Here is a 22,236-nt window from a genome sequence, read left to right on the forward strand (position 1 = left end):
TAGCTACATCAGCCATCAGCTCTGTCTCCAGCCGCTGCTGGGCTCATTGCCTTCTGCCCTGCTAGTCTCAACAGGCACTAAATCCTTGCTTCTTTAAGCCATCACTCCAGATCCTTGCCTCTCCATCGTGCCCCAGTTCTCCCCTACCTGTTCCATTTTGGGTGAGTTTAAAATAACAGCAGCAACATCATCACCATCCCCCAAGCAAGTGACTGGACTAACATAACCACAAGCATCGCACAGGGCCTGGAGCATGTTCCTTCCCAGCCTGTGTGTGTGTGTTTTTCTCTCCATGCAGGAGGGAGGCTGAACTTGCCTATGACTGACAGCCAGCTGGGACTTCCTGTGTGTGTGGGTTTGCTGCTGCTAGCGCAACAGAGCCTTAACGCTTTGTGTGCAAGGGGAATAAGAAAAGGGGGGGAATCAAAACACAGGCAGGCAGACAAATCTGGGGGTGGATAAGTAGCGGGGATCTCTTTTGCCGGGGCTTTTCTGAAAGCACACGGAGGAGGGGAAAGGGGGATTCACGAGCAGCCAGCCAGCCGCTGGAGGAGGAAGAGGAGGAGGCTGCACTGCGGAATAACGGGAGCTAAAAGAGGAAGAGGTTTGTAGCTGCCGCTGCTGCTTGTCGCTGATCCAGCAACTCAGGTATTTAGCTATGGTCCCCTCTGGCATTGCACGCGCAGCCTGCTCTTGTCCCCCTAGCGCTATGGAGAGGGGATCTCTGATCTCTTCCCCCCATTCACCCTCCTCTCTCTCCATCCCTCCTTCCTCCCTTGCCTGCTTTTGGCAGCTGTTCCCCCAGCAACAATGGCTGAGAGAATTAATTCAGCACAAAGGGCTGTTGCTGATGGAGACGGTGGAAGAGGGAGGGGAGAAGAGGATGAAGGATACCCCTCCTTCTCCATCGAGAGCGAGAAAGAGGGAGAGAGAGAGACTGCGATGGTGCTTTGTTGGGGGATATAGGAGGCATTGGGAATGCTTGGGGAGACAGCCTTTCCCCATGTATAAATCAAACCCTAGCAAGGGATGAGGATGTTGGCTGACTGCAACCCTCAGTCTGAATCACTCACAGTGTTAAGAGATGTTGCTCTTTTGGGAAGGATGCACAAGGAAGGGGAGGAGGTTTCCCTCGCTGCGCAGCTCTAAGGCTGTGCAATTTTATTTATTTGTTGCTCCGTTTCTCAGTTTTCTCCCAAATTTTAATCTTCTTCCAGTGATTTGAGATTCAGTTTGACAAGAGATTGGACCTGCCGTTCCTCCTCTCTTAGAAGTCTTGTGGGGATCACCTTCCAAAAATATGTGATGTCAGGTCCTCTGCCAATGGGGCATCCGTGCATGCAAAACACATCCAAATCTTGGACCTACGCTTACCTAAAGAGAGGGAAATGCAATCAGGGATTGACACCGCACAGTCCGCTCTCTTGTTTGCACATCCCGATCAATCTCAGTTGCAGTTCGAACACGTGTCCTTTTATTTTGGATGAGCTTGGCGTCTGAAATGCATTGACGGGAGGAATGGGTCATTCACCCTCTTGTTTGCTTTGATGAAAGAGGAGTGCTGGTTTATTGTCTTTCACGAACAAATATTGTTTCCTTGAGATATTTTTTCTGCACTAATATCTAGAACCATAAAAACACACACAAAAAGGTGTGGAGGTGCTGTTCTCTGTACCACATTTGCTGGGGAATGAACTGAACAGTTCAGAATTTGACAAGGAATAGTATGCAATGGTTTCTTTGGAATTTGCAGAGAGAGGAAAGGAAATAGCATTGGGGTGTTCTGTATGCCAAAAGGCTAAGCCACCAACTCACCAGGTCCATTAGATAAAGATCAGTTTCCCAAAAACCAGTGTCTAACAATTATTATGAAAAAAATATTTAATAGCAAACCAGTCTAGTGCAGGCAGAGCTAGGATATTTTTTGCTCCATGATGCAGAAGGGGCAGAAGATTATATAGAAAGATCATTTTCACTTTTGGGGGGGGGGTAAACTTCTAATGAAGAGCCTACGACTTATAACACACTGAACATTTAAGGACTGCTACATTGTAGGTTTGCTATTCAAGTCTTTTGGGTGAGAACATGCAATGTATATTCTATGTTGCTGGCAGATTATTTGATAGGACTGAGATACTGAAAGTTACTTTTTGCCCAGTATTTGAAAACTTGATTTCTGTCCAGTTTTGTACACCTGAAGACTTTGGAGAATGGCTTATGCTTCTTTAAACACCATACCGTTTTCTCACCCAGGTTTGTTGTCTGTTTACAGTCACAAAGATGGCTGCTTCGTCCTCTTGCAATGTGGAAGACGACGAGAGCCTGAAGGGATGTGAACGCTACGTTCAGAAGCATAACATCCAGCAGATTCTGAAAGAGTGCATTGTCAACCTCTGCATAGCAAAACCTGACCGGCCGATGAAGTTCTTGCGAGAACATTTTGAGAAACTGGAGAAGGTCAGTGATTGTCAAATATGCACAGGGGCAAAGGGCACAAATGTAACAGCAGGGCAAAATCAAAGATACTTCCAGTATTTAGGAAACTGCTTGTTACTGACTGAGACCCTTGGTCTGTCTAGCTCTGTGATGTTTACATCACGGGAAGGTGTGAGGTAGTTGTGTTGTGGGCCAGAACCACAGGTCTTTCCTGGCAACCTCTATACATCCTATTTGGGGTTGGGGGAGAAATTTTATTCATTTTAAGGTGAATCTACCTATTCTACACTTTCTGAATCAATATATGAACCAGAACAAAGCCATCCTTTGAAATTTGCATTTCTCCAAATTTTTCAGTGCAGTTTTCTGGCCAAGTAATGTGCACAAGAATGCAAATGGTGGGAGTAAAGTGTGCATAGAAAGGCATATATTCGTGAAAGTAACATGCAGAATGCATTACATTTGTTGAAATTGCTTGCAAAAACATATTTGGTTGCGCACCAAAAGGTGTGTATTAGGAGAAATTTCACAACAGCACTGATGAATTTCCACAAGAGGGAAAAAGGAATTCACAAACGGATGTGGAGATCTGGAGAACTGAAGCACGGGGAAATGAGAAACTGAAATGGACAGATTCGCCTATCCCTAATTCCTGCCCCTTCCTACTTTTTATAAACAAAGGGAAATCTTTGCTTACAGGCCGCTTGGCCGCTTTATAGTGTGTAGTGCTGAAACCTCAGCCACCCACCACCCTGATTTCCCAGAGGAATCTTTACATATAAATCAGAATATGCAAATTTCATGCCGAGTTATGTCCTTTGCTGTGCCCGATGCCAAGGGCTCCCACAAGTGGGGCAAGCACTGAGCCTTGTGCGTACATCTACTGTGCAACGGTGTAAAACACCATTCATAGATGGTTCTAAGCTTTAGGTAGCACAGTCACGACATTATGATACAGTCATACCTCGGGATAAATACACTTCGGGATGAATATTTTCCGGTTGCGCTCTGCGGCAACCTGGAAGTAATGAAGTGCATTACTTCCGGGTTTTGCCGTGTGCGCATGCGCAGATGCTCAAAATGACGTCACGTGCATGCGCGGAAGCGCCAAAACGTGACCTGCGCACGCGCAGACGCGCGGACACGGGTTACGTTCACTTCGGGATGCAAACAGGGCTCCGGAACAGATCCCGTTCGCATCCTGAGGTACCACAGTGGTACCTTGGGTTAAGTACTTAATTTGTTCCGGAGGTCCATTCTTAACCTGAAACTGTTCTTAACCTCTGCCGCTGCACGATTTCTGTTCTCATCCTGAAGCAAAGTTCTTAACCTGAGGTACTATTTCTGGGTTAGCGGCGTCTGTAACCTGAAGTGTATATAACCTGAAGTGTATGTAATCTGAGGTACCACTGTATAAGCCTCTAAGTTAGTGGGGATCAGGGATACCCACAGCTTTCGGGCTCTTGTCCTGGAAACTGGGAAATGTCAGCAGACTCTCTGCTAGATGCAAGAATGGGACTGTCCTCTCTGGATTCTCTGTTTGTCCAGACCTTGGGACATGCTGCTGAGGAGCCTGGTGTGGGGGAGATAAAACTGTAGCAATCTAAAAGCAACCAGCCAACCTCCAGCATTCGAAATGATAGAGAGTTTATTTCGGTAAAGAACAGTGATTAAAGAAGGGGGACAGAGATAAGCAGAGTACAAGATAAAGTAAAACGCAAACTTAGCATCTAGCTAGCCTAACACTTTCAGCAAACAACGGCATTGAACTTGCAAGGCTGGCATAAGCAGGAATGGTCAAGATTTTTATTCATTGTTTATTTGTAAGATTTCTTGCCAGCCCTTCACCGTAAGGTCCCAGGGTGGGTTGCTACAGTATAATATACAGTTATAAACACAGATAAAATGGTTACAGGTATTTTAAAAAAGCCAAGAAAAAGCATTCAAAAACTGTACAGTATACCTCCATCAAATGAGGAGGGTCCCACATAGCAAAATACTCATCAGAGACAAAGATAAAGAGGTATCTTTGTGGTATACAGCAAAAGGGAGATGCAGGTGGTAAATGAGCCTTTGTGAGGAGGGAATGCCACAATTGAGGGTCTGCCACAGGTAATGCCCACTCCCAGACCAGCTTTCCCCACACTTCTGAGAATGGGCCTAGCCAGGATTTATTTGAGTGGGGGCAAGCTTTGTGTTTTTTTTGGGGGCAGAACAGAGTTATCTGTGATGCAATTGGTCAGCTAGTTAAGCATTTTTATTTATTTGATTGGGAGGGCAGCTGCACACCCTGGCTATGCCCATGCTTCTGAGGCTGGTGGAAGTATCCTGCAGACCTTCTTCATGCCTGAAGACCAGCAGAGGAGGCCCTCTTGGGAGTTCCACCACCCTCAGAAGTTCAGGGGGGTTGGGGTGGCTCAGGAGAGGGCTTTCTTTGTGGCAGCTTTTAGCTAGCAGAGCTCTCTCCCCAGAGAGGTGTGTCTGGCACCTTTCTTGTATAGTTTCCCACCACATGCTGAAGACACATATTTTTGCCCTGGCCTTTGACCCTTGAGATATGTCTTTTCAGCACCTACCCCATTTCTGTGACTGGAATTTGTTTTAACTGTTTTTTAATTATTGGATTTTAAATTGCTGTAACCTGCCTTGGGACCTTATGGTGAAGGATGGATAGGGAACAACAACAACAACAACAACAACAACAACAACAACAACAACAACAATTTCAGAGAGCCACTGTGGTGGTTTAGTGGATAGAGTGTAGGACTAGGACATGGGACAAGAGGGTACAAATCCCCACTCAGCCATGAAGTTCACCAAGTGACCTCAGGCCAGTCACTGTCTCTCAGCCTAACCTACCTCACAGGGTTGTTGTAGTGATTAAGGGGGGGGACCATTTATGCCACCTTGATCTCCTTGGAGGAAAAGGTGGGATATTGTTATTATTTATAATAACGAGAATCACACCAAATGAGTCTCCTTTGCTGATCTTAACACCCAAGAGGGCCTGTGAGGATGAAGGTGGTCTTTCAGATATTTGGGGCCTAAGTTGTTCTGGTGAAGACGAAAACGAGTTAAAATCACCCCACGTACTCTTGGGTGCAGAGGGGTCGGTAAGAGAAGCCCAACTCATAGAGAGAGGACTGTGGGGCACCTGAGGCAGACCAAGTGCACAGGAAACCTTCTGAGATGCTTGCTTGGCTCGGGGGGATCATTGCTTTACTTAGGGAATGAAAGAAGAGAAAATCAGAAGGATCATCTCTTGTGTTCCTGTTGAGCAGAGTTAACTAAAGAATGAACTATCTTGTTTTGCGAGGGGGGGAGCAGTTGCTTGAGATGTGTGCATCCCAGGCATCCCCAACCTTTGGCCCTCTAGATGTTTTGGACTACAATTTCCCATCATCCCTGACCACTGGTCCTGTTAGCTAGGGATCATGGGAGTTGTAGGCCAAAACATCTGGAGGGTCGCAGGTTGGGGATGCCTGGTCTATCCAGTCTTTCAGTGATGAAGTCTTTCAAATAAGGAAAGATGCAGAAGGAGAGGTGAGATTTTGTGCCGGCCCTTTTGACACCTGAATCTGAATCTTGCTTGGATACTTCTGTGACGCTTTAATTGCAAGGCCTTTGGAAGAGGATTAGACAAATTCACAGAGGGCAAGGCTATCGATGGTGCTGTAACGCTGAGCTCCTGCAACTATTGCATTGTCATATATGCAAAAGAACACAGGACAGATCCTGAGATGTGCAGTTTGGCTTGTATTACTGACCGAGATGAGACCATTGTTTGCTGTTTTATTCAATTTATGCTGTGTTTTCCAACTGAGGTTGATTTCCAAGAGGAATTACAATGAAAATTGGTATGCGTGTATATAGAAATGAACAGCTATATCAGTTTCAGTTCTCAGTTTCAAGTCTGAAATTTAGTTCTCCACATTTCTGCAGCAATTTGCATTTTTCTTTTTTCTTTAAAAAATCCTAATTAAAATCTGTTAACATTTGAATGAAAAATTATTCTTAATAAACATATTTTTGTATGCAGTTTCAACTAATGTACATATTTTGGCAGGCAACTTGCCATAACGTAATGCATTTTTGTATGTTTTTTTCAACAATAGATTCATTGTGGGTGAGAGAGCTCAGTCAGTAGAGCATTAAACTCTTAATCTCACAGTCATGGGTTTGAGCCCTACGTTGGGCAAAAAAATCCCGCATTGCGGGGGGTTGGGCCAGATGACCCTCGTGGTCCCTTCCAACTTTGTGATTCTGTGATCCCGTATCTTGTGGGAGACGTACATGTTCTATAACAATTTAATGCACATTTTCCCCAATATATGTATTTTTTTAAATAAAAAAATTAAATTAAATTTAAATTAAAAATTTTGCTTGTTTGGAGCACTGTACCACAACATTTGGAGAAGCTGAATTTTGAAGGATGGCTGTGTTTCACTACTTGTATTGTTTCAGAAAGTGCAAATTAAGTCGTTTTGCCTTTAAATGTGCACTGAGCCACTGTTCTTCCCCCATCCCTCTGTGTGTGGCATTCTCCTCTGTCTCCTGGCCATTGATGCTTCAGTCCAGGCTCTTTGCTGGGGTGTGGGGAGAGCAGAAGGGCCTGGTGGATGGGTAAAGATGCTAAGGCACTTTGTCTTCGATCAGGAAGTGTGGTTGTGCAGAGACACACAAGATAGTTGAGCAAAGACTCTAAAAGTGTGCAGGGTTTTGAATGCAGGTTCTGAAACCTCGTCATTTGGTCTGCCTCTTGGTTGTGTAGCTCACCTTCCCCTCTCATACGCGATGCCAGTGGGCGAGTGTTTTGTATATAACGCATCATAATAATAATCTACTGTTCCGCCGTGTTTCCAAAACACATTTTGAAATGTGCCAAAGGCAAAGTTTCATCTTCAGTACATGAGAAAGAAGCTTTGTGTCTTAAGGCTTGGCTTCTTGTCAACAAGGAACAACGCAAGCTTGGCTAAATTATGGAGACGTACATTTAAAAGATGTTCTTTCCTTTTCTCCTCAGTTATTAGTATCTTCTAAAAGTGTGGCGGTATGGTGGAGGTCAGAAGAGAGCCCAACGGAGTTCTCTTCCAAAATTCAGCTTATAAAAAGAGGCCCATTGTGGGCCCAATGAGTAGGTTTTACACAAATTCAGACCATGCACTGAAAACACTCTTCTACAACTTTAAGAGCCATGGCATCCTTCCTAAAGAATTATGGGAATTGCTGATAGCAATTCTCAGCACCTTTAACAAACTACAGTTCCCAGAATTCTTTGGGGGAAGCCATGGTCCTTAAAATGGCATGAGTGCTTCAGGATTATGGTATGGATGTGGCCACAGTGTGATGGGGGAACTAGGTCTTGAGCTTGCCTTGTCAGACTCTGAAGTTGAGGGTAGGCAGGCAGGCCTCTCAGATAACTGTGGGCTGCCAGCTGAGTTAAAACATGCACAGAGACAGGCCAGCCCAAAGCCAGAAATCTGACTGAGCAGAGGAAGAAACAGGTGGACTTCCCCATAACAACTTCGAGTCAGGAGTGGCTGGTGCCCATTGATACTGGTAGGGCAGGAGGCCAACAGTAGGGGGAGCTATAGCCAATGACAGAAAAGCCAACTAATTCTAGCTAGGTCCCCATTTTCCTGCCTGCTCAGTTCTATAAGTGCTCAGGGAAGGAAGGGAAGGGCTTCTGAGACCCAATTCAGCTGGCCACCATTGGTATAGACTTCCGTGCCTAACAGTCACTCTCTGATTGAGTACTGGGATTTTACTGTGTTTTATTGCTATGTTCTTGCTTTTATCTGCTTTTTTAATGAAGTACTGACACCTCTCTCTCTCTATTTTACTGCCCATGGCAGCCATTTTGCACGTTAATCAAGATACAAGCATTGGCACCTCGTTTTGTACCTCCCAAAAAAGCATTATTTGCACGTGTTGTTGTTTCATCTCATCCTTGGTGTTATTCCCTGACTAGCAAATATCTTTGAACTTTGATCATTCCTCTTGCCTGCCCGGATGGGCGATAGAGAGGAGTGTGTGAATGTATGTAGAAAACAATCTACCATACAGAGATGAAATTTACGTTAGTTGCGTTTCCCACTTTGCCTCTGTCCCCATTGATGACTGCCATGTGGCCTCAGAAGGGAATGTGACACTCAGGCTGAAAAAGGTTCTGTGCTCCTGAGGTAACTCACTAGGACATCTGGTGCTCCATTGGGGCTGCTTGGCCCAGTTTCAACACAACACCCACTCGCCAGCGCTTGCTGGACCTGGAATTGGAGTCTCTAGCCCAGAGATCTGTGGCATCTTGGACTTGAGGAGCTCTGGTTCAGTGGTGGACCACTGACCCTCAGCTTCTAGTCCTGGAAATTGCCAGAGCTATGACTAGGGTGTCCTGTCTTCTGTTTGAAAAATGTTGGAGAACTGCCTTCTATTTGAATGGTGTCTACTCTGAGGTCAGCTTAAAGTCAAACACCCCTAAGAAGGGAGAACAGGTGCAGGACCTTGAAGTTAGCAGCACCTGGATAACAGACTGAACAGGCACACAGGTTACCTGGTCACAGTGATATTACTACTACTACTACTACTACTACTACTATTACTATTATTATTATTTTACTATTTATACCCCACTCATCTGGCTGGGTTTCCCCAACCACTCTGGTCGGCTCCCAACAGAATATTAAAAACACGATAAAACATCAAACATTAAAAACTTCCCTAAAGAGGGCTGCCTTCAGATGTCTTCTAAAAGTCAGATAGTTGTTTATTTCCTTGACATCTGATGGGAGGGTGTTCCACAAGGCGGGCACCACTGCCTGGTTCCCTACTAGGATGGGGTGTACTGAATGCCTATTTAAATTATAGTAATTATTTCCAATTATCTTCATCTTTACATGTAAACTAGTACATGCAATTGATAGGCAAATTGGTGTCCTGTTTTGTTCTCTCCTTTTTTGGAAATGTCTAAGTGGCCCCCTTAGTCGTCAGGACATGCAGCCAGATTGGCCCCTGGGTGAGCCAGGAGGATTCCGGACTTTGGTGCCAAGTCTCCTAGTTTGATACCCCAGCAGTTCCCTTTCCCATCCAGCAGATGCTGGTGGCACAGTGAACCAGCGTAGGATTCTGACTCAGAAGCTCATGATGTCCGCCATGTAGTCACGGGGGGCTGCTCCATTAGGGCAAAGGGGCACTACTCCATGGCTTCCATCTGCCCTCAGCTAGCCAGCACCTACCTGAAAGTTTTCTTACTTGCAATCGGTCAGCTCCGCATATCATTGGTTCTGGCTCCGCCTCCTGTTGGTCATTTGCCTTCTGCCTTACCATTTCTAATAGGCACCAGCTGCCAAGACATTTCCTTGCTAACTTTTTCCGTGTTGGAGTTATTGGCATCAGCTGAACTCAGACCCATCAACCTCTAAACTCAAGAGGGGACGGGTGCTGTGTTGTTGTGCAATCCTGCTTTAATCTTCAGCACAACTAGAGTAGATTTGACCCCCCCACCCCCACCCTAATAGTTGCCACCTTCCCTTATTAGTATCTTGACGTTTTGCAGAGCAAGCGTAGCCGTGTTTGCAGCTTAGCTTGACGTTACAGCTTAATGCATCATAAAAGCCATGTCTGCAGAGATGTGGGTATGAATTTTGCATGAAAAGCTTGCGTTTCAGGATGACGGCAGCTCTGTTCGGCTAAATGAGCTTTGAAGGATGGGGAATGTGCCTCCTTTGTGCTCGACAGTGAAGCAGTCGAGAGAAAACGGGGATGGAGGCTTTGAGAAGGTCACTGCTTGTGAAGGAAAGTGAGGATGGAAGCAGGAATGGAGCAAGAATATTCGCTAAGTAGATTTTACTAGAATCCTTGATAAGATGTGCCAACAGATTGTTTCAGAGGCAAGCATGGCCTGGTTTTATTCGTTTGTTCAACACAATTTTTATATACTGCTTGATTGTAACAAAACCTTAAGTGATTTACAAGAAATATTAAAATTACCAGCAAAGGCAGCTAAAAATAAGTTGTTAAAAGCATTTGTCTAAAAAATATATATCTCTGTCTAAAAACAATAATAAAACCAGCAACCAACTAAAGAGAGTTTTAAACATGTAAACATCTACATGTCTGGATAGTATTGCCCAGGCATAGGCAAACTCGGCCCTCCAGATGTTTTGGGACTACAACTCCCATCATCCCTAGCTAACAGGACCAGTGGTCAGGGATGATGGGAACTGTAGTCTCAAAACATCGGGAGGGCCGAGTTTGCCTATGCCTGGTGTTGCCCAAACACAAATGTTTTAAGCAGGGGCCAAAAAACAACAACCCATCACAGATGGGGCCAATGTGGCAGCACTGGGAAAGCATCACAGAGCAAACTAAAGCAGAGGAAATCCATCAAGAATGCGCTATTATTGTGCCAATAACATCTTGCAGGATACACCCACAATAAAACACCAGTCTGGGGCGAGTGGGAGCTCACGGTTCCCTCACTGCAAGAAGCGAAGTTACAGGGAACCAGGCAGAGGGCCTTCTCGGTAGTGGCGCCCGCCCTGTGGAACACCCTCCCACCAGATGTCAAGGAAATAAACAGCTATCTGACTTTTAGAAGACATCTGAAGGCAGCCCTGTTTAGGGAAGTTTTTAATGTTTGAAGTTTTGTTCTGTTTTTAGTCCTCTGTTGGGAACTGCCCAGAGTGGCTGGGGAAACCCAGCCAGATGGGCGGGGTAGAAATAATAAACTTATTATTATTATTATTATTATTATTATCATCATCATCATATACTTGCACAGGCATTGTGATATTTGGAAGTGTGCAGCACAAGACATTTGAACCAGAGCAATGTGGCTATAGTCAAGGGAAATTAAAAAACAAAAGCCAGCCCTGGTTATATATCCCAAATATCTTGCACAAACCACAGCAGAGTAATCCTTCTGGAAGCAACAGGCTTGCTACAAAGACAGTTTGTTGATGATGAGCTGAAAGTTAATATATGAAGACAACCAATCCTGTTCCTGGCCAATGTGGCCAACCAGGAGCATGCGCAGAAGGGTGCCTTAGCTTTGTGAGGAGTTCCATGACCTCACAAGGCAAGAACACCTGCCTGAAAGAGAACATAATTCACATATAGCTCTTTCCCAAGCATTTGAGTCTTTTTGTTAATTTAGGGTTGGATTGCCAAGGGCAATGGTAATTCTCTTGAAAAGTTTAAAGGATTTGATAATAGCTCATGTTCTTATAAGGGAAAGAATATTGTGGGAGGAGAAGTAGAGCTGGAGGAACATAAGAGAGATATGAGGTTGTTATTATCACATGAAGCAGAAGCAGGAGACCTGTGCTCCTCCAGACCTTGCTGGACTACAGCTCCCTTCATCCCCGACAGTTGGCTAGGCTGGTGGGAGTTGGAGTTGAACAACATCTGAAGGACAATAGACTACCCATCCCTGTTGTAAAGCAGTGTTTCCCAACCTTGGGCCTCCAGCTGTTTTTGAACTACAACTCCCATCATCCCTGACTAGCAAGACCAGTGGCAAGGGATGATGGGAATTGTAGTCCAAAAACAGCTGGAGGCCCAAGGTTGGGAAACACTGCTGTAAAGGATGCTGATGTTACATCATCATCATCATCATTTATATACACCCTTCATGCAAAGATCTGGGGTGGTTTACATCAAAAAATACAAAATGAAAACAACAACAACAAGTCCTGAGTGTGTCCTGAACCCCCTGGTCTACCTAGCGGCAAGTCCTGCTGGTGTATAAAGGTAAAGGTAAAGGGATCCCTGACCATTAGGTCCAGTCGTGACCAACTCTGGGGTTGCAGCGCTCATCTCACTTTATTGGCTAAGGGAGCCAGCGTACAGCTTCCGGGTCATGTGGCCAGCATGACTAAGCCACTTCTGGCGAACAAGAGCTGCACACGGAAACGCCGGTTACCTTCCCAACGGAGTGGTACCTATTTATCTACTCGCACTCTGACGTGCTTTCGAACTGCTAGGTTGGCAGGAGCAGGGACCGAGCAACGGGAGCTCACCCCGTCGCGGGGATTCGAACTGCCGACCTTCTGATCAGCAAGTCCTAGGCTCTGTGGTTTAACCCACAGCACCACTCGTGTCCCTCCTGCTGGTGTATACAGTATGTCAAATCCAAAGTCAGGGAACGTAGTCCAGGGTCAATCCAAGTAAGCCAAGCCCAAAGTCCATCAGTCAGAAAACACAGTCCAAAGCCAATACCAAAGCACAGTCCCATAGAGGTGCCAGAGCATCTAAGCTGAGGTCCATCAACATTTAAGCAGAACCAGCACCTCAGCTCTGCTTCCCGTTTATACCTTGCATGTTGATTGCACCATCTGGGCTTGACAAGGCTTGTGATCCTCACCTGTTCTGAGCCTGCTCCACCTGGGCTGTGGGCCCTTGCCTGCCTCAGCCTCCCTAAGCATACTTCCCACTGCTCCCTCTGTCTCAGAGGCCACCTTGTTCATGGAGATGGGGGCCTCTCTGGCCCTGACTAGGGGTCCTGCTCTTCTGGTCCCTGCACACTGACCCCCATCCCCTAGCCGGCATCTGTCACCCTGTGTGTACTTTCTGAAACCCTAACCTCTCCTTTCCCATCCCTGGCTTGCTCCAGTGGGTCCCAGTCACGGCTGCACCCCTCACTGGGATGCTCTTCTTCCTCTCCATTGTCCTGCCAGTTCAAGACAGTATGCATGGCAGGACTGGTCCTCCATTTGATGGGCTGTCCAGCCCAACACCCATTTTAAGATAAAGGACTCTAAGATGGGAGAGCACTTCCTCCCCTGTTTACAGTCAGCACAGGCCAGCTGGTCAGTCTTTACCACTATGGCAAAATGTATTGTATTTCTTATAACTTACAGTAATATATCTAAATTTGCATCAGTGCATTCAAGTAATCATATGCAAATCCTGTGCAAATTGGCATCCTCCTTTGTCTGCTTTTTTGGCGATCCACTTTTGGGTGTTGGATAAGTGGCCAGCCTAGGCATTTTGCAAATATCTGGAAATAAATAAAACAAACTACCTCTGGAGAAATGGGCATGGAATTATACCTGGGCTGGGGACAGTGGTCCTCCAGATGTCTCTGGAATAAATATCACATTGTCCCTAAATGTTGGCCATGCTAGCTGAGGCCAGTGAAAACAGGAGTTGTGTTCTGGTCCAGTTCCAAAGCCTACAGAGAAAGAAGCAAAGCTGGTTGAAGGTTTTTGGACCATGGACAGCTCTGAGTGAGCATCTTTCTCCATCAATGGTTGGGAGCAGACTAAAGCCTTCTATACCCACCTCTTTCTCCAGATTCCTTTTATGCCTCTCTCTCCGCAGAAAGCTCCAAGCAAGGAACTTTCTCCAACAAAGGTGGGGAGCAGACTGAGGCCTCTTATGCCTCTCACTCCAGACTTCCTCCCCACACCTTGAGTAACTTAAGGGCCAACCCTCTGACCTGAAGACCCCTCCTTTGTTCCATAACCTTTCTGCACTCGCAGCTGTCCCTGACTAGTGATGTGTGGTAGGAGGCATCTGGTTCTTCAGGCTCAGGGGAGGTTGCCTGTGAGGGTCCAAGCTCTGGCTCTGGTGGTCTAGGAGATTCCTCTCTAAGTTCTTGTCCAACTGCCTCATGCACAATAGTCTTCCTGTCTTCTGCAGTCAGCTCTGAGCCCTTACCCAGACCCAGACCCTCATGTGATGGCCCTGCAGCCTCCAACTCTTTGTCCAGACAGGGTTCACGACATCAACATCTGGAAGGCCACCCACTTCCTATCCCTGGACTAGCCTGTAAGGTGTCTGCTCGAGGGCAGGGTGTGCCATAGCCCCTGTTGTTGAGAGATGGGATTTCAGTGTCTCAACTTGCCTGGGAATGCATTTGGTGTCAGATCCAGTGACGGTTGGCCTCTGTGCATTGTTGAGTTCAAGATTTGTTCCTTGTTTAATTCGTTAGTTGCCAACAAGGGTTCTATGCTACAGCAAAAATTAATACATTTGAAAAATCTTTGTTTGAGACTTCTCTATCTTCTTTTTGAAATGTTATTTCTGCATTGGAAATGTCAAGTCTCGGCAAGCCAAGAACAAGTATGAAAAAGAAGGATATCAAAAGAGGGTTTCACGTGGGCAGAAGGAGCACCAAGCAAGCATGGAGGGAAGACAGTGGAGGGTTCTAGACAGGTCAGAGGAGCATCAAGAGGGAGACCAGGAATTGAAGCAATGGGTTCTATGCAGGTCCAAAGAGCATCAAGTGATTGTACAGGGATGGGATGGATGGGTTCTGTGTAGGTCCATGGAAAATCCAATGAACACATGGTAAAGAAAGTGGAGAACATGTTTTTTGTGAAACAAAAAGTGGGTGTTACGGAGAAACCAGGGCAATAAAAAAGAGGGATTTATGATTGGCCCATTTTAACCCCATTTGGAAACTTAACCAAGTATTGTTTTGGTTGAGCAGATGATTGCCAGTTTTGCTGTAAATTGGGGGGAGAGTTGCTGGGCTGCTTGAAGACCCTGCTACAATGGACTCATTTCCATTATTGGAGCTGGACTGGGTGTGGGTGGAAATGAAAGAGTAGCATGCAGGGAAGCAGATTCACAAACTTATGTATGCTTTATAGTCAAACGTAGTTTCTTACGTTCCTATTGAATTCATTGGGGCTTTCCCCATATTGCTGTTGTTTTTGTTTAGTCGTGTCCGACTCTTTGTGACCCCATGGACCGAAGCAGCCAGGCACTCCTGTCTTCCACTGCCTCCCGCAGTTTGGTCAAACTCATACTGGTAGCTTCGAGAACACTGTCCAACCAACTCGTCCTCTGTCGTCCCCTTCTCCTTGTGCCCTCCATCTTTCCCAACATCAGAGTCTTTTCCAGGGAGTCTTCTCTTCTCATGAGGTGGCCAAAGTATTGGAGCCTCAGCTTCAGGATCTGTCCTTCCAGTGAGCACTCAGGGCTGATTTCCTTCAGAATGGAGAGGTTTGATCTTCTTGCAGTCCATGGGACTCTCAAGAGTCTCCTCCAGCACCATAGTACAAAAGCATCAATTCTTCGGCGATCAGCCTTCTTTATGGTCCAGCTCTCACTTCCATACATCACTACTGGGAAAACCATAGCTTTAACTATAGGGACCTTTGTTGGCAAGGTGATGTCCCCATATCTGCTGCTTAATTGTGCTGGTATAATATATATGGGTTGCCTTTAGGGGAGAGGTGAGCAATTTTTAGGGTTTCCAATTTCTCACAAGTGTTTAAAAGAGTTGGATTTGCCCCGTTTTTCTGTATTTTGTATTTTTGTACTTGTTTATACTCTTTTTGAAATGATAAAAACATGAAGCTGGGATTGCAGCCTCTGTAAATAATTAGCAACAATAGCGATGCAGATTCACTGTGGATAATTTCAAGGACAACCAGAGAAGAGTTGTAGAAGTTTTGTTTCGTTTTGTAGATGAAATGGTTTGCAGGGCAACTTGGGTGATGTTTCTTAGGATCAATCCTGATGAAAAGAAAGTGATGGAATAATTTATTTGGAACATGCTCCATGCTGTTATTTTTCAGAATGCTGTGAGAGGTGGAAGAGAACAAATGGAGAGCACTTAGGTGGTATTTAATAGCTAGCTTTTTCTTTTGAAGCCCTTCCCGGAAAAATCCATATAGTCAATTTGAGTCTAGTGCTTACAAGCTGAAACCTCTTAGATGGTGATGGAGGAGGTCAACAGATGTAATGACAAGGAAGAAAATGCTATTTTCTTGGAAATAAAGAATCACTGAAATAAGCAAGTCCCATGGACCTGTCAGGAGATTTGCTTTGTAGAATTGCAAAAAATAAACCTGGAGTAGGCTAAAAGCAATCTTACAGCCTTTGGTCCAATTTTATGCAGCCATTGGCCTAATTAAGAAGAATCAGTGTCCCAATCAGTCCAACATCTGGGTGCCCATTGGGACTGGTGGGGCAGAAGGCCTGGAGGTCCAACAGTAGGTGGCGCCAGAGCCAATGATAGGCAGAGCTAATTCTAGTTTGGTTCATGACCTTCTCCCTGCTGAGTTCTACAAGAGCAACACTGAGAGGAGGAAGCCAACAGGCAGTGCAACTCTCTGGAATGGCGGGAATTAAGAAGGCAGGAAGGTGATGGCTAGCTGAGGGCAGACTGAGATTGGTGGGACAGTGCCGCATCAGTCCAAATGGATCAATGTCCACTGTCCCGTTCTCACAGTGGCCAACCAGATGCCCCCTGGGAAGCTCGCAAGCAAGATCTGTACACAGCAGCGCTCTCCCAGCCCCCTGGTTTCTAGCAATTAGTACTCAAAAGCCTACTGCCTCTGATAGTGGAGACACAACAAAGCCACTTGACTGACCTTGAGTACTGACCTTGGGTACTATGGAGTGGAAGCCGCTCCTTTAGAGCAAATGGGGCACAGCCCCCAACAACCTCAGTGGCATCAGCAGCCCCCACCTGCCTGCCTTCTTACCTACACCCAGCCCAAGGGGTGGCTATCAACTGCACCCTCCTTCTTTTCAGTGTTGCCCTTGTAGAACCCAACAGGGAGGAGGAGGATGGCGACAAAACCAGAAGTTGTTGGCTCTGCCTGTCCACTGGCTCTGGCGCCACCTACTGTTGACCTCCCTGGCTCCCGCCCTATGGCCACCACCCACCACTGGTTCTAAGCGTCTTGGCTGGAGGTGGGTGAGAAGCGCGAGACACCATTTGCTGCTCTGCCTCAGGCAGCAATATGCCTTGGACCAACCCTTCTTTCTCCTTAAGTCCTTCACTGAAATAAGAGTACAACAAGGCCCATTCTCTTCTCTGTAGCCCTGGGGCTGTGTGTTTGTCTCTCTGTGTTTAAACCAAGCATGAAGTCAAGGAGAGAGTGTCCAAACTCATAATATCTCTGCGCTTGTGAATTATGCGTGCCATTCTGGTACATCATGAGAGCTTGTTGCCATGATGACAGTTTTAATAAATAAATAAAAGGACGGGTGAGGTGTTTACTTGTGACTTCTGTTGATGGCTTCATGGCAGGCTACGTCGGGAGATGGATATACTTAAAGGGCCCCTCTTGAAAGGTTTGCTGATTGTTCCTTTAAAAGATTTGCTACAACTGTGTGTGTGTGTGTGTGTGTGTGTGAGAGAGAGAGAGAGAGAGAGAGAGAGACAGAGAGAGAGAGAGAGAGTGCGTGTGTGCGGTTTTACCCCAGGATATGTGGACAATGACTTTTTAAAAGCTTAGCCCTGGCTGTCGTGTCTTCCTGAGTTTCCTTGCTTGAGTTCTGTAATGGATTTTCGAACCTGGGCAGCAAAGAGAAGCATATGGGAAAAGCTAGCTGCTTTGCTGCGTAGAAAGGGAGTTGGTAGCGAAGAGATCTCTTTTTAAACAAATGAACCGTATGGTAACTTGCATTTTTATATTTACTCTCTCTTAAAAAAAACCAAGTTAAGTGGGAGGGCTTTTTTTGAAGAAGTATATAAATGCTAATCTTGGTGCATCATCTGGATTTTGTACTTTATCATTCCAAGGTGCTGCCCTCTGGAACTCGGCTTATAAATTGGGGTTTTCTGTCTCTCTGTCTGTTTGATTTAAAAACCTTCCGGTTCTACCATTCTTACATTGTTCATTGCAGCAGGCAGTCCAATAAGCGGCCCTCCGTTAAGTTTACCATGCACCAAAGTTGTGGGGGGAGGAAAGCAAAGTTGTGGTCAGGGCGATTTGGTGCTGGGAAAAGCGGGGGCAAGACAGTGACCTGGGACTGCAAAAAGCCTGTTTTGCAGCGGGAGTTGCTTTGTAAATCAGTCCCCAAAACATTTTTTTGGGGGGTGAAATCAGATATGGGAAACGGAGATGATTTGTGTTAGCAATATTTGTGGCATGGTGAATCCAAAGCGATATAAAGCTAGCCCTCTTCTCTTAATGCTAGCAGTTATCTCAGTGTTTTTCCGAGTGCAAATTCTGAAATGCAGAACAGATGAGTTTTGCCTCGTGATAGCGCAGAATCCTCAGTGTTGCTGTTGAGGAGCTGATGGACAAGTCCTTCCGAGCCAGCAGAGTGCAAAATATTGGGAAGCCTCTATGAAAGTGAGCTCTTGTGGAATCTTTATTTTTGGGGCATTTGAGGATGAGGTGGCATCTAGGCATTTGGGAGGAATGCCTCAGGTATGCATACGGGCCCCACCTGAAGCAGAAACAGGTGACTCCAAAGTTTCCTTCCACTAACTCTAATATGCTGTGGTCTGCTGTTTCTGAAACATGGTTGATCTTGCTAGTCGGCGATCATTTACTGCTGCTACAGAGGTACAGTTTTTCTTCTACAATTTTCTTTTAAAAAGGTTGGTGCTGCTATGCACCATTTTGTGTTGTTTGTTTGTTTATTGTATCTATATGCTGCCTGTCTGGAAGGAACTAAATACAGTGTACCTGGCTTCCTCCCCCCCTTTATCTTCACAACAACCCTGTGAGGGTTTATTGAGGTGAGAGATAGTGACTGGTCCAAGTTACTCAGTGAGCTTTGTAACCAAGCAGATATTTGTATCTGAGTTCCCCCAGATTTCATCCAGTGCTATAACCGATAAACCATACTGGCAGATTTGTGTATCGTGGTTTCAGGTATGTATCTATGCCACAGGCTCAAACTGGATTAATAGTCATTCTAATCTGGGAAATTATTTTTGTCAGAGAAGCTTACCATCTGCAAACAGAGTATTGTTCTTGGTACCTTCACCAAATTACAATGCCTAGGATTTATGGGAAGCCATGCCAGTTAAACAGGTACCATACCAGGTTAAGTTAGTGGTGTGGATGCATCTGGTGACAGGATAGTAGGAATCTGTTGGAATGTTTATGGAGGGCACCGAGTTTGCAGAGAATGAACAAGACTTGCCTGTTTAAAAGCTCTCTTTTGACAAAGTTGAGCTCAGAAACAGGCTGGAAAAGTTTCTGTGGTTTGGAGCAAATTTGTTCTTCTGCTGAACGGAACACAAACCTTTTGTTCTTTTATTATTGAATTTCTAACACACCTATCACAATACTATTTAAAACTGCAGCGTTAAAAACATTAAAAAACCAATTAGTGACAATTTGCATTACAAGTATCACTCATTCATCAGCCAAGATCATCAGTTGCATCAATTTTATATGTTTGCTCCAGGGTTCTTAATACTCTGTAACTGGTGGCATCAAATTCCATAAGTTCATTTTGTGAACAACTGTGGTCTGTCCTGAATCTCTTCCAAGGGAGATGTGGAGAGTGACAAGACAAGAACGGGCTTTCTCTGCAGTGGCTCCCTGTTTGTGGAATGATCTCTCTGAGGAGGTTCGCCTGGCGCCTTCATTATATACCTTTAGGCGCCAGGCAAAAATGATCCTTTTTAAGCAAGCCTTGGGCTGATTGATATCCAAAGCCCTTTTAAAATGTGTTGGAAGGGGGAAGGTTATTGGGTTGTTTTTGTTTTGATTATGTATTTTGTGGTTTCCTATAGTGATTTTATGTTGTAACCGCCCTGAGATGTGGGACTATAGGGTGGTATACTACTACTACTAATTATTATTATTATTATTATTATTATTATTATTATTACACTGGGTGATCTTGCGTTCTAATAGAATGAGAGGAAGAGAACTCCTCTTTGTCCTCATTCTCCATGCTATGCGTACTCCTAAAAATCTCTGCAATTTAGTTCTCTTCCCCACCTCCTAAAATGGAAATCTCCAAAGGACCTAGCCCATGGTGAGTCAATATAGTGCCCCAAAGATATTGTTGAACCCCAACTCCAATCAGCCCCAGCCAGGAAGGCCAATGCTCTGGGATGGTGGGAGTCGTACTCAGTAGTAGAGGGGCAAGTTCAAAAGTGCAGGGTCCATTCATGACAGTCACAGCCATCTCCCTTCTAAGATGATGCAACTTTCTGAGTTTATACAACCATTAGGAATGCATTGCAGAGATCATTGCAGACCTCCATGTATTGCCTTGGAGTTAGATCTACTGTTTTCTGTGCATGTGCAAGTGATGTGGAGTGCCCCAATATCGCCCTTTGGAATGAATTGTTGTATTTTCTGTGAAGCACCATTGTAGCTAACAGTGCATGCACACCACTCTCTTGAAACGGAAGCGCTTTGTGCTTTCAGCTTCCCTAAACGCTTGGCTTTGGAGCAGGCAGTGGATAAAAAGGCTCCTTTTCCATGCTGATTGGGTAGCTCTAAGACGCTCACAGGGATCCTGCTGCAGAAACGGTTGTGGGTGATCGACACCTCACAACCCTGGACCCTGGCAGCACTGACTGTTTTTCAACAACATATGGCGGCCACTGCTTTTACTGTTGACCTGGCCTCTCCTTGCCCTTTTTTTTGTGCATTGTTCCTAGCTCAAAGATAATCTTTTTGAGATGGTTGCACATATTCCTGCTGACTGGTCCATGAATCACCTGTTTTTCTCGCCGCTCTTACGCCTTTTGGGAAGAAGCCATTAAATCAGGAGACAGTTTTGAGCACCGCACTCCTTTCTTTTTTCTCATGCTACAGCTGATGAGCTAACCATAACTCATTTCCTGTGTCAATACAACCAGCTGATTAAGATGGTAATTAGCCACATGTCTGACACCGAGATCCGAGCTGTTCCCTCCTCCGCACCCTGCTATTTGGTAGACACACTTCCTAAATTGTCTTGTCAGTGCAATACGTGAGGTGAGCAGACTTGGCAGGGACTCTGGCCCAGTGTATGGCACGACAGAACACGGCGATGAGCAATCTGCTTGGGTCTGGAGAGGTTTTTCGCTGGAAAGCTATCAGTCAAGTCTCTTTGAGTCAGGAATGGAGAACCCATAGCCCTCCAGATGTTGTTGGACTGTGGGGCTTGGACTCAAGTGTAACTCATTGGTAGAGCATATGCATTGCGTGCAGAAGTTCCCACTTTCAGTCCCTGGCATCTCCAGCCAGGGCTGGCAGATACTCCTGCCTGAAACTCTGGAGAACCCCTGCCAGTCGGTGTAAATTCATCTCCCCCATCCCTTTTGTTTAGGTGGATGAATAGGGCCCTCCAAAAGGACTGTACACAGGGCCCTGCAGACCATAAATCTGCCACTGTGGTCCTAAGCTAAGTAGCTATTAGGGGGTAGCTTTGTCATCTGTGCCATCCCATACCCTCCAATATTTTTCCAATGAAAATAGGGATGTCCTTTCCATCATCAACATCATCACTTTATTATTTATACAGTGGTACCTCTGGTTACGAACAGGATCCATTCTGGAGGCCTGTTCGCAACATGAAAAGAGCACAACCCACAGTGGCGCGTCTGCGCACGCGTGGGTTGCAATTCGCTGCTTCTGTGCATGTGTGTGACGTCATTTTGTGCACATGCGCGAGCGACAAAACCTGGAAGTAACCCTTTCTGGTACTTCTGGGTCGCCGCGGGATGTAACGTGAAAGAACGTAACATGAAGCGGATGTAACATGAGGTATGACTGTACCCCACTCATCTGATTGTGTTGCCCCAGCCACTCTGGGCGGCTTCCAACATATATAAAACTTTCAAAAACTTCCCTATACAGGGCTGCCTTCAGATGGCTTCTAAAGGTTGTATAGTTTATTATCTCCTTGGCTCAGGGGTTGCATAACTCCATACCCACCAACATTTCTCCAGTGAAAATAAGGACGTCCTAAAGAAAAGCAATACGTTCTGGGATCAAATCAGAAATCGGGATGGCTTCTGTAAATCCAGGCCTGTCCCTGGAAAATAGGGACACTTGGAGGGTCTGCTTTACTGGGTGGTGATTTGCACTCTATGAAACGTTCCACCTGATAATAGGTGGATTTTGTAAAATCTTTACCCCCCTTTCC

At 45.6% G+C, this 22,236-nt stretch overlaps 1 protein-coding gene across 4 annotated transcripts in view; it reads left to right on the forward strand.

Annotated features, from left to right (window-relative positions):
- The first annotated feature begins 329 nt into the window (after positions 1-329).
- The window catches only part of PRKAR1B (protein kinase cAMP-dependent type I regulatory subunit beta), a 114,148-nt gene continuing 92,241 nt past the window's right edge, over positions 330-22,236 (forward strand). The window contains exons 1-2 of one of the 4 annotated variants that reach the window (XM_053364406.1): positions 330-648; positions 2,254-2,457. In XM_053364406.1, coding sequence (XP_053220381.1) covers positions 2,281-2,457 — 177 coding nt within the window. In that variant the 5' untranslated portion in view covers positions 330-648; positions 2,254-2,280. Of the gene's footprint in view, positions 649-2,253; positions 2,458-17,610; positions 17,800-22,236 lie in introns of those variants that run through there. The other 3 variants (XM_053364407.1, XM_053364404.1, XM_053364408.1) reach the window with 3 other exon arrangements.

Source organism: Podarcis raffonei, chromosome 14 (assembly GCF_027172205.1).
Source record: "Podarcis raffonei isolate rPodRaf1 chromosome 14, rPodRaf1.pri, whole genome shotgun sequence".
In the NCBI taxonomy this organism is placed as follows: Eukaryota; Metazoa; Chordata; class Lepidosauria; order Squamata; family Lacertidae; genus Podarcis; species Podarcis raffonei.